Here is a 12,732-nt window from a genome sequence, read left to right as displayed (position 1 = left end):
AAATTGCGCCATCATCAGGTCAAACTGTTAATTTGTCCCAAACTTTTATGTACTGCTAATTAGCAAATGTTAGCATTCTAACAGGCTAAGCTAGTGTTTTACAGACATAAGGACTAATTATAGGAGGTTGAGATAAAGTATTACCTTTAATTTCACTACAAACATACAAAACTTTATAGTTTACCTCTCTCTCTCTCACACACACACACACACACACACAACACACACATACGCACACATACCTAAGCATCATGTGAGCATAAGTCAAATAAGTTTAAAAAGTTGTTGTTTTAGGTGTGAACTGCGTGTGTTTGTGTGCGTGACAACGTGGTCCTTCCTAACATAACTGGCACGTCACAGCTGAACAACAACCAATCAAACATTCCTTCTTAGTGAATCATGTGCCCTTCATGTGACAGATTGACCTGAGGTAAACAAAGTTATCTCTTGCTCATGTGGAAATAGTCTTTGTTTCTGTTCAGAGTTATATCCATATCGACCAGATGGGATTTTATAAGGTTAAGTTTGCATCTATTCATTATGATTAATCAAGAAACTAACCAGTAGATTAATTGTTGTATAAATCATTAATTGATGCCATGTAGAGCTCTAGAGGTCGACACGTTTGCCTGCAAGTACTGTACGTCTGTCTGCTTTTAGACTTCCTTCAAAGACAAACACTGGAACAACACATTTGTATATTGGTTTTTGCAGATATGTTTAAGGGTGCAAGGCATGAAACAATTAAAACCCCGTCCACTGAAACTGGAAGAAACTCGAAGCCTGCCTGGAGTCTTGTTCACTTCCTAAACAAAGTTACATTTACTAAACTGGATCCATTATAGCCTTTATACTATATATCCTCAGTGTCTAGTGTATTTGGCTAAGAGAAATAATGAGCCAAGCTAACCTTCCCAGTTGTATTTAGATTAGTGAAAGCAGCCCGTACTCACACAGCCTTGTAAACTTATTGGCTTTGCTGCTAAGTAGCCCGGAGGTTGTGGTGTCAAGCATGAATTCGAAATAACATAGGAGAGCTTTAGAGTTCTTCGACTTTGTCAGTTACTCTACATGCTTTCAAAGAAACCTGTTTTTCTGATCCTTGCCCATTTGAGGTGTATTTGTGACGTGCTGTGGAAACCTGAATATTAAGCAACTGTCCCCTGTGTTGCCTGCAGAAAGATTTCTTTTTTCAGACAAGGTTGTATATATTTTTAGAGAAAAACTTTCATATAGGATGACTGGTGCCAGAATACAGCCCCAATAAAAAAGTGTTGTATTATACCCTTCCATGATAATATAGATCTCCCCTGCTACAACTAAAAAAGCTAAAAAGCTGTTGTTATGTAGATGACATCAAGATACTAGTCAAAAAATCTGCATCTTCAGCATCTTATCCCTCTTATTTTGCTTGTATGCAACAGTCCAGTTTTATTGATTGTCGCTGAATGTTAGAAAGGGAATAAAAATACATTTCAGAATATGAAATGTCCCTGATTTTACAGGATGCTTCAGCGGCAGGTCTCCAGAGAGGTGGTTGATGGAGGATCAGTACACGTCTGGCTGGACCTGACAAGTAAGATTTCTTAAAGGTTGTCGTGTTTTCACTGAAATGAGTCAATTTCAGAATCAGAATCAGAATCAGAAAGGATTTATTGCCAAGAGAGTAACACATGCAAGGAATTTGCCTTGGTTGTTGCACGCATAAACACATTAAACATTAATATGGAATGAACAAACAATAAATACACAAACAAATGTGTACATAAAACTGTTTAACATTGAGAGAAAAAAAGGCTGTATGGATTAGTGCAGGATGTGCAAAACATTTTGACGGATATATATACTCAAATAACGTGACTCTGAGAAGCAAAGTTGTTAACATTTGCTCATAATGTTTTTGTCTAGATCGACAAATTGGCTTAATGCTCCAGAAGAAACTACATGAGGCCTTTCAGGTATACATAAATACATGTTTTTTCTTATGTTTGTTTTGTCAACTAGAGCCTCGTGCAAATGTTCAGTTGTCATTGTCCACCAAAAAAGATTCAATAAGAAATCATTCAGCACATCCAGAAAATACAAGACGTCTGACAACATACAAGACATTCCTGTGTAAACGTTCAGTGCAGGTTATGTTATGCTTGCTGTACAGCAAACACTCACGCTTAATATGTCACACTTGCCTGATTGCCCTTGCTTTAGGGCACTACAGCAGCATTATGTTTGTGAACTGATTTCTACTGCAAGGTATTACAAAACACCAAACAAAACTGTAATCCTGGTTCAAAAAATAAAGCACTTCATTTGTTTTTAAAAGTGATGGATGTATAACATTTAATATTATTAATACTATTCCTATTCTTATACTGAATTTATTTTACTAGTATTGTTTAAGATTGTCACTCTGTCATCTCTTCGCAGGCCTTTGTGGAGAATAAATTGGGCAGCATGGCATACCTGGTCGCGCTGCCAATAAAAGTAATTCTTTTTTTTAAATTAAATGCAATACAGCAATAAAAGTCTCATGAATGCTGCATGTGTAGCTGGGATGTTGTGTTTAAGTAGTGTGTTTCTGCTACATACTGTAAGATGAAGTCAACGTTAATCCTTTGTTTCTGTCATCTTGCAGTTTGAGGAACCGATCTATGGCAGCCAAGACACGGACTTCACTACGTTTGTGACTCCTGGAGCTGTGCTCAGGTCAGTGGGAGGAAGTCTACATCCTTCACGTTCCACTTCCGGGATTGCTCCTGTGCCGCCGGAAATTCCGCCGAATGCATGTATTTCTGCCGATTTCTGTTCCCCTCTGCTTTATTTTTTGTTGAAATTTTAAACTCTGGTGGATCCTTAGTCCTCTACAGGGTAAATCCAGACAACAATCCAATCTGAGTTTTCTGATTGATTAAGGCTGCATGTTGCTAATGGTAGATAATGTTGTATGGAAGGCTGTGGGAGGAAAAATGTGATGATTGCTTTGCTCAGTTACCCTGAGGGAATGAATAGTTTATTCCTCTTCTTCGTCCTCTTCCTCTCTGGCCCTCCAGTATCACCTTCTACCTGGCAGTGGGTCTGACGGCTCTCTCCTTTGTCCTGGAGAGGAAGGAGGGGCTTTTGGACCGGTGTTGGGTTGCAGGTGAGAGGTTGAAGTTCACACTGTTCCTTTAGTGCAACACAAACAGAAAAGCTGTGACCCTTGTCCATTACTTCCACTGTACATCCTAATTCTTTGCAGGTTTTGGGGTTGTTAACATTCTGTGAAAAGCAAGCAAAGTAATTATGGTAGTCAAGAAAGCCAGTATGCTTATAAAAAAACCTATTTTCCTACACTGCAGTGTAAAATGAAAATGTTGGAGCTACTCAGCAGAAAAGAAAAGAAAATCTAAATTATTGTGGACATTGGTGAGACAGCTCCAGGAAGATCTATGAAAAACATGTTACTAGCAGCAGTGATTGTGTATTGGTGCATGTATAAGCTAATTTCTTGTTAGAATAATTAACCAGTCTCCTATGAGAATTATTGTACAGTGCATACTGTGTACAATTAGTATGTGGTATGGAGTTGTTAAATTCTGAATTGGTTGCTTCCCTTTTGACCAAACATTATACAGTAGTGGAAAGTGAGTGCAAGCCGTGATCTTTTTTGTCTTTAAAAGGTCTCCAATTAGCATGATTGGAGTTATCATTGCTGCTTCCCAAGCAAACATACAAATGTATGTCACTAATTCCTGTTCAAATGCAAATTTTAGCTTTATAGAAGGGAAGACATTTTTTTCTGCAGCTGCAGGAAACATACTGTACATTGGAATTTGGACAGATTTATTGAAGAAATGACAGACATCCTCTTAAAATGCATGTTTTCTAACATTATTCTGGTTGCTCTTTGAGGTCTTATGAGTTTTTATTGACCTTTTTTGGGCAGGTAATGCAAATGAATTCAAATTCTTTGACTTAAGTGATAATGCGTTCGTAATAGACATTTAATATTGAAGTGGATCCATTAAATGTATCCCTTTAATGTAATTTGAGATGTGACCAGTAGAGGGAGTCACATCATCAGAGCAGAATTTGAATTTAAAACTCTTATTGGATGTAATGATAACTGGTCAACTGTAATTTCTTACGTCCAATACACTAAGCAATATTTATTATTGATATCTCGTCTCTCTCTATTGGAATTTATCATCTTTATCTGTTATTGATGACCGGCAGTATGAATGTGTTGGGTGGACTGTAGAAATAAAGTAAATAAAGTAGTATCTGTATCTGTACTGGTTTTTGATGACTTATTAATTATTGGTTTAAAAACTTAACAGGAAGCTGTAAATTGTAATTTTAGATTTAGATGAAATTGAATGAACCTGGGTCGGTGATCATTGACTTCTGATATGTTTAAGAGATTTTGGACAGAGCTTTTGATTGAATAATAATGTGTTATTATTCTGTCTCTCCACCAGGTGTGAGCTCTCTGGAGACGATGCTGGCTCACCTCTTCTCTCAGCTGTTTGTCATCAGCGTTCAGATCCTCCTGCTGCTCCTCTTCATACTGCTCGTCTTCAAGGTTCGTTCCACCGATCTGACGCAGACAATAAAACACACAGCTACACTGACAAACACAAACTCGCTCTTCAGATAAGATTAAAACTTCATTGATTAGGAAAAAATAAGATCCGCAGGGTAGAATGTAACGGCAGGAAAATATGGAACACACAATAAAACATTTAAATGAACAACATGAATGAATAAATAATGGAATTGTTTGATTATATAAACAAAGCTGGCTGTTTTTATGTAAATGTATAACCATTTCTTTTCACAGACACACAGGTACACACATGCGTTCCTCTAATCGTTCTTCTCTGTGGCTTGCTCTTATTGTAATGCCAGTACCTGTTTGGAAAAAACAGACCATGGAATCAATCCTGTTTCCCTCCTGAGACCACGACATTGCCAGTAATGTTAAAGTGACAGTGATAATATTTCCTGTACCATTTAAGACCAAAGCTGCTGTTTGAAGGTCCCATGGCCCTCAGCCTGCCTATGGTCTCCCAGTGGCTGGGAATGGCAGTAGGTGTAAACCGAGACCTGGGTATCCTGCTCGGCCTTTGAGAAAATGAAAGCTCGGAAGGGCCAATCTGGAATCTTGAGAAAGAGGAGGTAACCTTGCCCCTTATGAACTCATAAGAGAATTTGGCCAACCCATGAGAAAGAGAGACATCATGGCTTTCAAACAAGTGACAAAAGCTACAGACTCAGAAATGGCACATACTAAGGAAAGCTCATTGTGGGACTGGCTCTAGTGGCTGTAATTTTGCACCAAGGCTGAATTTCAGGAAAGTGACTTCAGATACAGTCTTACGGCACCACTAAGGTCTATATTAAAGCATCCAAAGAGCACCGTCTCAAGGGACCTTTAAGCCGGTTTTCTGGGAGGCCAATTAAAAGCTTTTGAATAAGGTCACTCGATTCCTCATATGATTTTGTTAGTAGAAGGTTTACCATGTTGAAGGTTAATGTGTCACAAATCTAGCAGGCCTGTTCATTTGCATTTTTACTACATCATCACAAATCGGACTTAACCTATGGTATGCAATTATGCTAATAGCAATTCATATCAACCATCAAACAGACCTTTATTTTCCAAGATCATGTCGTATCATTTATATCTCTTCTGTGAAATGTTTATGTGGTGTGAATGTGAGTGAAGGTCAGCAAGGGGCTGTTTATCATTGATTGCCAATACACAAGTGTAGGCAATCAATAGAGGAAGGAGGCACTCAGACAAGAGAGGCTAGATATCATTTGTGTGTGTGTTTGTGTGTTGACTCAATACAGGTGCATGCTTTTATGTTTGCTCTCGGCTTTCTCTGTCTGTATGTCTGTCTTTCTGTCTGTCTATCTGTGTGTGTGTGTGTGTGTGTGTATGTCTGTGTGTGTGGATGTGGGCGTGTTTGTTGCACTGTGTGAGCATCCATGCGTGTGTTAATTAAGGTGCTGAAGTCCAAAGAGACCACCACCATAAATCACTTCCTACGTTGGCCGTATCCAGGGATCACTGTGGGATTGCCACGACAACAGCCCTTGATTGCTGTGGCAACCGAGCAGTCATGTGGACTATCGGTGTAGGTCTATTTTTGCACGTTGTCAGGGGAGACAGATAGTGGAAATGTGCACCAACACACACACACACACACACACACACACACATGCACACACACCAGGAGACTCAGTCTAACCAATGGCTGCATATTTCACTCAAGTTAAGGGAGTAATCACCTTGAATCTTCTGAGCAGAGAACTTTTCTCTCCGTTTTTGTTTGATCTTAAATAGTTTCACATCTTGAGCAATGCCTCTGCTCTGTCTAGACTCCTTTCTATCTGTGTGATTTACAACCAGACTCAATTAAATCAGCAGTGACATTTTATTTCCTTCCTTGTATTTTTGGCCAAGGATCAGTGCAGAACATCAGTGTTTCTGTCCCTGTCTCTCCCTTGTTCCGTCTATTCCTTTCTCTATTTTTCTCGATCTTATCTTCTTATCTTTTTTGAGCTTCATAAGAAGAGTGAGAGCACTGACTTTAGCACTGAATCTAGCCGATAAATCTTACTTTCCGAAGCGATTACCCTCCTCCAACACTTACTGTTGTACTTCCAAGACCAAACACAAGACGAAAAACAGAAATGCATCGCTCAATTTTGCCTTCTTCCAATACTGCCTGACAAAAACATATCTTCATATTACATATTACATAGTTTTCTTTCTTGTTGGCATCTACATTACCCACAAAGCAACTCGACCAAAGTTCTGATAGTAGCTATGTAGCTTTGTACTCTTCAGTCACATCCAACGCTGACTCAAGTGACATCATGATTTGTTAGACTTTATTCATCAGAAAATTCACAAGAAAAAGTATATAAAATGGTATTCGCTGAAGAATATCCCCCAAAACTGGTTGTAATATTGTCTGTTTTGTTTTTATGGTCATTTATATTTTGTACATGTAAAAAAATGTAAAAAGAATTTAACCTTTATATTCCACTCTAAGGTCCACTGCAGCTGACATAGCCTCTTATCTTTATCTTTTTCTCTCTCTTTCTCTCTCTCTCTCTCTCTCTCTCTCTCTCTCTCTCTCTCTCTCTTTACAGATACCTAATGAAGGCTCCTTGGCGCTGGTCATAGTTCTGATCGTGCTGCAGGGAATCACCGGCATCTCGTTTGGCCTCGTCATATCAGCCGCAATCGACGACGAGCAGAATGCCAACCAGGCTGCCCTGGGCATCTTCTATCCTAACCTCATCCTCAGTGGTAGGCCTTGGTGTGCATGCGTTTGACCAATATACTGTCCATCCTGCGGTGAAACAGCAGCTTGTGCACCCTTTTCTCTCTGAAAAGTAATATTTTGTCGGTAACTCAAAAGCTGTGGTTCAAAACGTATTCTGAGCTTCGAAACAGCAGTAAAGAAAATGTTACAACAAGGTCCATTTAGCAGCTGTTGTTGGATTTTCTGTCATATCTAATTATATTTGAAGTCCTTAAAGTGGTTAGAAAAAACAAATTGGACCTTGTGGTGAGATTATTTTGCATGCAGTGGTTTTCAAGTTTCAAGATTGAACTTTGCTGCAACATCCTCGCTTCCCTGCCCATTTTGTTCTCATCACAACAGAGCAACAAAACAAGAGAAAACAGTGATTGTTTAAATGCTTTATGAGGTTCATTATGACGAGAAGACATCCAGATGCACAGTGCATTTTAACGGCAGGTATAAATGACAGTATCCTCTCTGTCCTGTACTTTAGGTATTATCTGGCCTGTGGAGTGTATCCCGTATCCTCTCCGCTATGTCAGCCTGGCTCTCCCTCAGACCTACGCCTCAGAAGCCCTTCGCTGTATAATGTACCGAGGTAACGTACACGCACACGTTACACAACACTCATCAGTTTCATAATGCCATTGCCTGGTATGTAGTTAGCGTTTGTAGGGTCAGGTGCATGCACACATATTGTTATACACAACATAGTCAGGCATCTAAATCATTCATCAGCTCTGGATCCTGTGCAACGTCCTGGGACATTAAGTATAGTGGTTTCGCTGTCTCCCAATCTTTCTCCTTCTCCTGACCTCCCCGTTTCCGAACAATAACACCTGACAACAGTGAGAGCTCCCGCCATGTTACATGAAACGCGCCAAGCACAGGAAGTCAGAGGAGCCATTTCCTTTTTGGAAAACGTTATTGTAGAGGTGAAGTGGAATACGAGACACAGGCAGAAGTCAACAGTGTCAGAATTCAATTCGGGGGATTAACTGGATTAACGGATTCTTTGAAACTGCATCCTGCCACATTCACTGATTGGATTCACATAAACCCTGGTGTCTCATCTCTCTTGTCTCATATGGGATTTTTTATGTTTCTACATGCATAAATCACTACAGCATGGATCCGCTTGCATCCAGATGTTTGAGATATATTATCTGGCTTATCATCTCATATCATCTGCTGTTTCACAGGTCAAGAATAAACTTTTAAGATGGATGGACATGCACTGAAATTGTCGTGAAACAAAGTAAAACACAGTGACACTAAAGTAGAGATAATAAAAACACATGTAAGGTCATTTTTTCTGCTGCAAGTTCCAAGTTGTAATGCAAGCCTGCGTTATTTAATAAAACAGTTCGACAACATTTTACTAATCTGAGAGGACTTAAAAAATTCTACTACTTCATTTGTTGCACATGGTAAGCATGTAAACTAGAGATATTATGAAATCCATATGTTCTTGTCACTCATGTGTCATTACCATAACTTCTGGATAAGTTAAATTATAGCCTTCATCAATGTGATCTACCATGCAAAAATACTCTAGTTTTTAATTAATTAATTAATTAATTAATTGAGATTTTGGGGAATGCAGAAGATAGATTTCACTGTGATATCTGTCAGTTAGGTATGAGGTCAATGCCACCAGCTAGCAGATTAGTTTAGCTTAGCATAAAGAGTCTAGTTTTTGTAGGAATTAAACAAACAAAGAGGTAGATGATGTTAAACAAATATGGAACATGTGCAGTCATTATGCTATGCTAAACTAATTTATTTTACCCACAGCTGTTGCTTTAAAGCTTTAGTGCATAACGTTTTGATATCAATGAATGTCAATTACATTTAAGCCATTGCTAAATGAGTTGTTAGAAAATCTAATTAAGACTAGCAGCTCCATGCAACTCTCTCTGTATTTCTCAGTATGGCTATGTTCAGAAGCTTGTGGCGTCCTGCAACTTTTGCCCGCGGAAACTCAAGTGAAGATAATTATCTCTACTCAAGAGTCCATTGTGTTTTTTAATCCGTGTCCTCCTTGGCTACTAGCAAATATGTGGAGGAGTGGGAGGGGTTGGCTTGTATTATGTGGATGCGCCTACAGTTTTGTCATCATTACTTAGAATTCTTCATGGGCGTGGCAGAAACTACGCAACTTTGTGTATTTTATTTTGCCAAAGTTGTTGCACGGCTGAATTTGACAAGCACCAATAGCCAACTGCTTGGCCTCCTGTATCTTAATAGTGAGCTGTAACATCAATCTTTCCAACAGGTTGGGGTCTGTCTCGGATGATGGTGTGGCGAGGATTTGCAGTCACCTTGGGCTGGAACACTTTCTTCATCATCCTGGCCACGGTCATCTTAAAGCTGCGGACGTGACAGCCTCCTCCCGGAGAACCTTCTTTTAGTGTTTGGGACGGAGCTGTCAGGTGAAGTCTAAGAGCACAACGACTCACCTGGGCCTGCTGTCATGGAGGATGCAGCAGGAGGAGGCAGGGCGCCACCGTGGTTTAAGGAACTCATGAGGCGGAGGCATCATTTTTCCTCATTCACACATACACATACACACACACACACACACACACACACACACACACACACACACACCAATCAGCTGCCTGCAACAGTTCCTTTGGCCTCCAAGAGTGAATTTTCAAAATGCTACACCTAGAAGTACACAAGACAGAATATGTACATGCACAAAATGAAAAAAGGTTAAATAGTTAATGATAACTGAGAAAAGTGTTTAGTCCTATGGTTTGTTTTACTTCTATGTGCAGCTTGTTGGAACATTTCACCCCCAGAATGGGCCATGTACCAGCTCAGGGTTGCTTTGTAATTTCTGTTTGCTCTCGCTCTTAATGCTTATAGAGAGATTTGGGGGTGAATATACTGATTATAGCTGGCGGACATTGCTTTTGTCTGCACAGTATTTGTTGCCTACCTTATATTCACATTGTAGAGACATTGGATGTAAATGTGAAAAGGAGTCTGAGCACAAGCAAATGATAAAACTTTATTTTGTCCAGTTGCTTCACTAAGCAGAACACTTAAGGAGAGGAATTTTGTTGCATTATGTTGCGAGAACTCAGAATAGGTTTTAGAGTGCTGATTGTTTCATATTTTTCAGGAAATTCTCACCCATTCAAGTTTGCCACAACAGTATCTCCTTTAGTTGCTTGCTTTTATAGTCTGTGTTGAGATTTCCATGCCCTGTTTGGTGTGTGACAGGAAGTGGTAACTCGTGTTGGTGTGTTACCAGGTGCTCAGCTGCAAACGGTCGTCCTCATTCTTAGTTCAGGTTGATGATGGTCTCAAAAACGCATCTCTGGTGAGAGGGGTTTGATGTTGGTGGGAAAGACTTGGTACTGTATAATTAAGTTTTAGTTTTTCTCCACTTTGCTCAACAGAGTGGAAGCTGTTGGATAAATTCTTCTCACAGGTCAGGTGTGTCATGCTTTTTAAGCCGATTGCATCCATGCAACATAAGTTCGTTTTTTTTACACAACAGTTTCAAACTGCTCATACTCTACACAGTATACTTTGTTATATGAATCTTCCACCAACAATAGCACAGAGTAAAAGCACACAGGAGTAATGCTGTTTTGGATTCAACATGTCACAGAGATGTGGGGATGTTGTGGTGTCTGCACTGTACAAGGGAAGATATATCCAGAAATGAGAAATAACTATGAAATCTAAACAATGAGTAGTAGGAATGTAGTTGGTGAGTGGAGTCAACGTTGGTTTAGAACGACTGAGTTAGAGTCAAAAACTTGATTTTCCTTCATTTTTGAGTACAAATAATCACTCATAAGGAATGCTACATTTTAAAATAACTCTTTGGGGTTTTTATGTTATCGGATATCTTTATAAAAAATACAACACAAGAAAATTAATTTGTTTTAAAACAGTAGGCCAGTCTTTAGATTGTGGGGTATTTTTCCAAAAGCTTTTTTAAAAATATATTTTAAGCAAACATGCATTATTTTAAATTATTTTTAAAATAATGGATGGTAGTGTTGGAAAGGCTAATTACAAGAAAAAAAGTAACCAAATTAAAAAACAACAACTGTATTCTGGTAATAATTAATTAAATCCAGTTTGTTTCTTTGCATTTTACTTATTTCAATGAAGATTAATGAGCTTACTGATGTCTCCTCAAGCATTCTACCTTTAAAGGAATTGTTCCACATTGTATAGAAAATATGCATATCTGCTTTCCTGTCACAAGTAAGATGAGATCTAACTCTCAGCAAGTAAACAAATATTTCCCAAAATGTCAAACTACATTTTTGAAATGGAGAACCTTTGACAGACCTGCAGTATAGAAAAGGCAGCAGACTCCAGACTGTGCATCAATATTGTGCCAATCTCAAAGATTTAGAAATGTTTACATTCATTTGGACGCATGCCTAAAACTGAACCCACTGAGCATTTCTTTAAAATCAGATGTTTTTTTCTTTTTAGCTCTAGGACTAAACACATATACCAGTGTGGCTTTTTCCTTTCCTTTAATGTGTTATGTTATATATTTTTAGTGCACGTTATAGGTTTACAAAGTGAAAAAGCCCAAAGTCCATTCCAAATGCACTTACCGTCTCCAATAGAAAACACTGTTCACAAACAGCTCCAAACAGCTCTAGTGCAGTCCGACCTTTTACTTCCGTGACAAAAGTGTGTCACTTTGCAACACGTTATAATGCTCGCCTAGCTGCTAGCGTGGCACACCCTCACACTCTGCTTCTGACTGGCTAGTAGTCCTTACCTAGCTACTGTGCATGTGCGACTCCCAACAAAAACGGAACGGAAGTGTGATGTCTCACTCGGGAGCTAAACAGAGAGCTCAACACAGGGTGAAAAGAGGAGCTGGGGCAATGTGCAGTACAACAAAGTATGATGGTTTTTGAACATTAAACCATGTAAACCTGTTCTGGTACAACCTCTAAATACAATTATAAATCTGAAAAAGAGCATGATATGAGCACTTAAAGATGTGGTTGTGAGTATAGAATTTGTGTCCATTAACAGGATAAATGATGAATATATAGATCGGTTTGTGTTGGTTTGCGTCGTGATCGAGTGGTAATGTTGGGTGTACAGCAAGCTGTTGGATGTTGAATCTTAAGGAGATAGTTCCTTGCACTGTAAATATGCTGTTGCTCTGCTGTACAGTCATTTGTGTTCCTGTTGCACTTTTTAAGGGATATTGTGTTCTTGTTTGATAGGAGAGCCAATTGTGAGTATATATACTGTAGCTTGATATTCTTACCTTGACAGAAAGTTGAAGATGAATCCCACACTCTGGGGAGATGGCCTCTCTGCCCTACTTGACCCCAATCTCACAGTAATGTACCTTTATAAAGTTTAAGATGGTGGACAATCTCTGGTAACATTGTCAACACTTATGTGATTGTATCAA

The 12,732-nt window shown here is 39.0% G+C and overlaps 1 protein-coding gene across 3 annotated transcripts in view; it reads left to right on the top strand.

The window, feature by feature from the left end:
* Window positions 1–11,293, top strand: part of abch1 (ATP-binding cassette, sub-family H, member 1) — a 26,215-nt gene extending 14,922 nt beyond the window's left edge. For all 3 annotated transcript variants that reach the window (XM_034897404.1, XM_034897405.1, XM_034897406.1), the window contains 9 exons: window positions 1,506–1,576; window positions 1,909–1,958; window positions 2,425–2,481; window positions 2,633–2,703; window positions 3,048–3,136; window positions 4,458–4,561; window positions 7,147–7,306; window positions 7,798–7,902; window positions 9,583–11,293. In XM_034897404.1, coding sequence (XP_034753295.1) covers window positions 1,506–1,576; window positions 1,909–1,958; window positions 2,425–2,481; window positions 2,633–2,703; window positions 3,048–3,136; window positions 4,458–4,561; window positions 7,147–7,306; window positions 7,798–7,902; window positions 9,583–9,689 — 814 coding nt within the window. In that variant the 3' untranslated portion in view covers window positions 9,690–11,293. The remainder of the gene's footprint in view (window positions 1–1,505; window positions 1,577–1,908; window positions 1,959–2,424; window positions 2,482–2,632; window positions 2,704–3,047; window positions 3,137–4,457; window positions 4,562–7,146; window positions 7,307–7,797; window positions 7,903–9,582) is intronic.
* The last annotated feature ends 1,439 nt before the right edge of the window (window positions 11,294–12,732 follow it).

This window comes from Etheostoma cragini, chromosome 17 (assembly GCF_013103735.1).
Source record: "Etheostoma cragini isolate CJK2018 chromosome 17, CSU_Ecrag_1.0, whole genome shotgun sequence".
NCBI classification, from domain to species: Eukaryota; Metazoa; Chordata; class Actinopteri; order Perciformes; family Percidae; genus Etheostoma; species Etheostoma cragini.
This window is presented reverse-complemented; position numbering and strand designations above follow the sequence as displayed.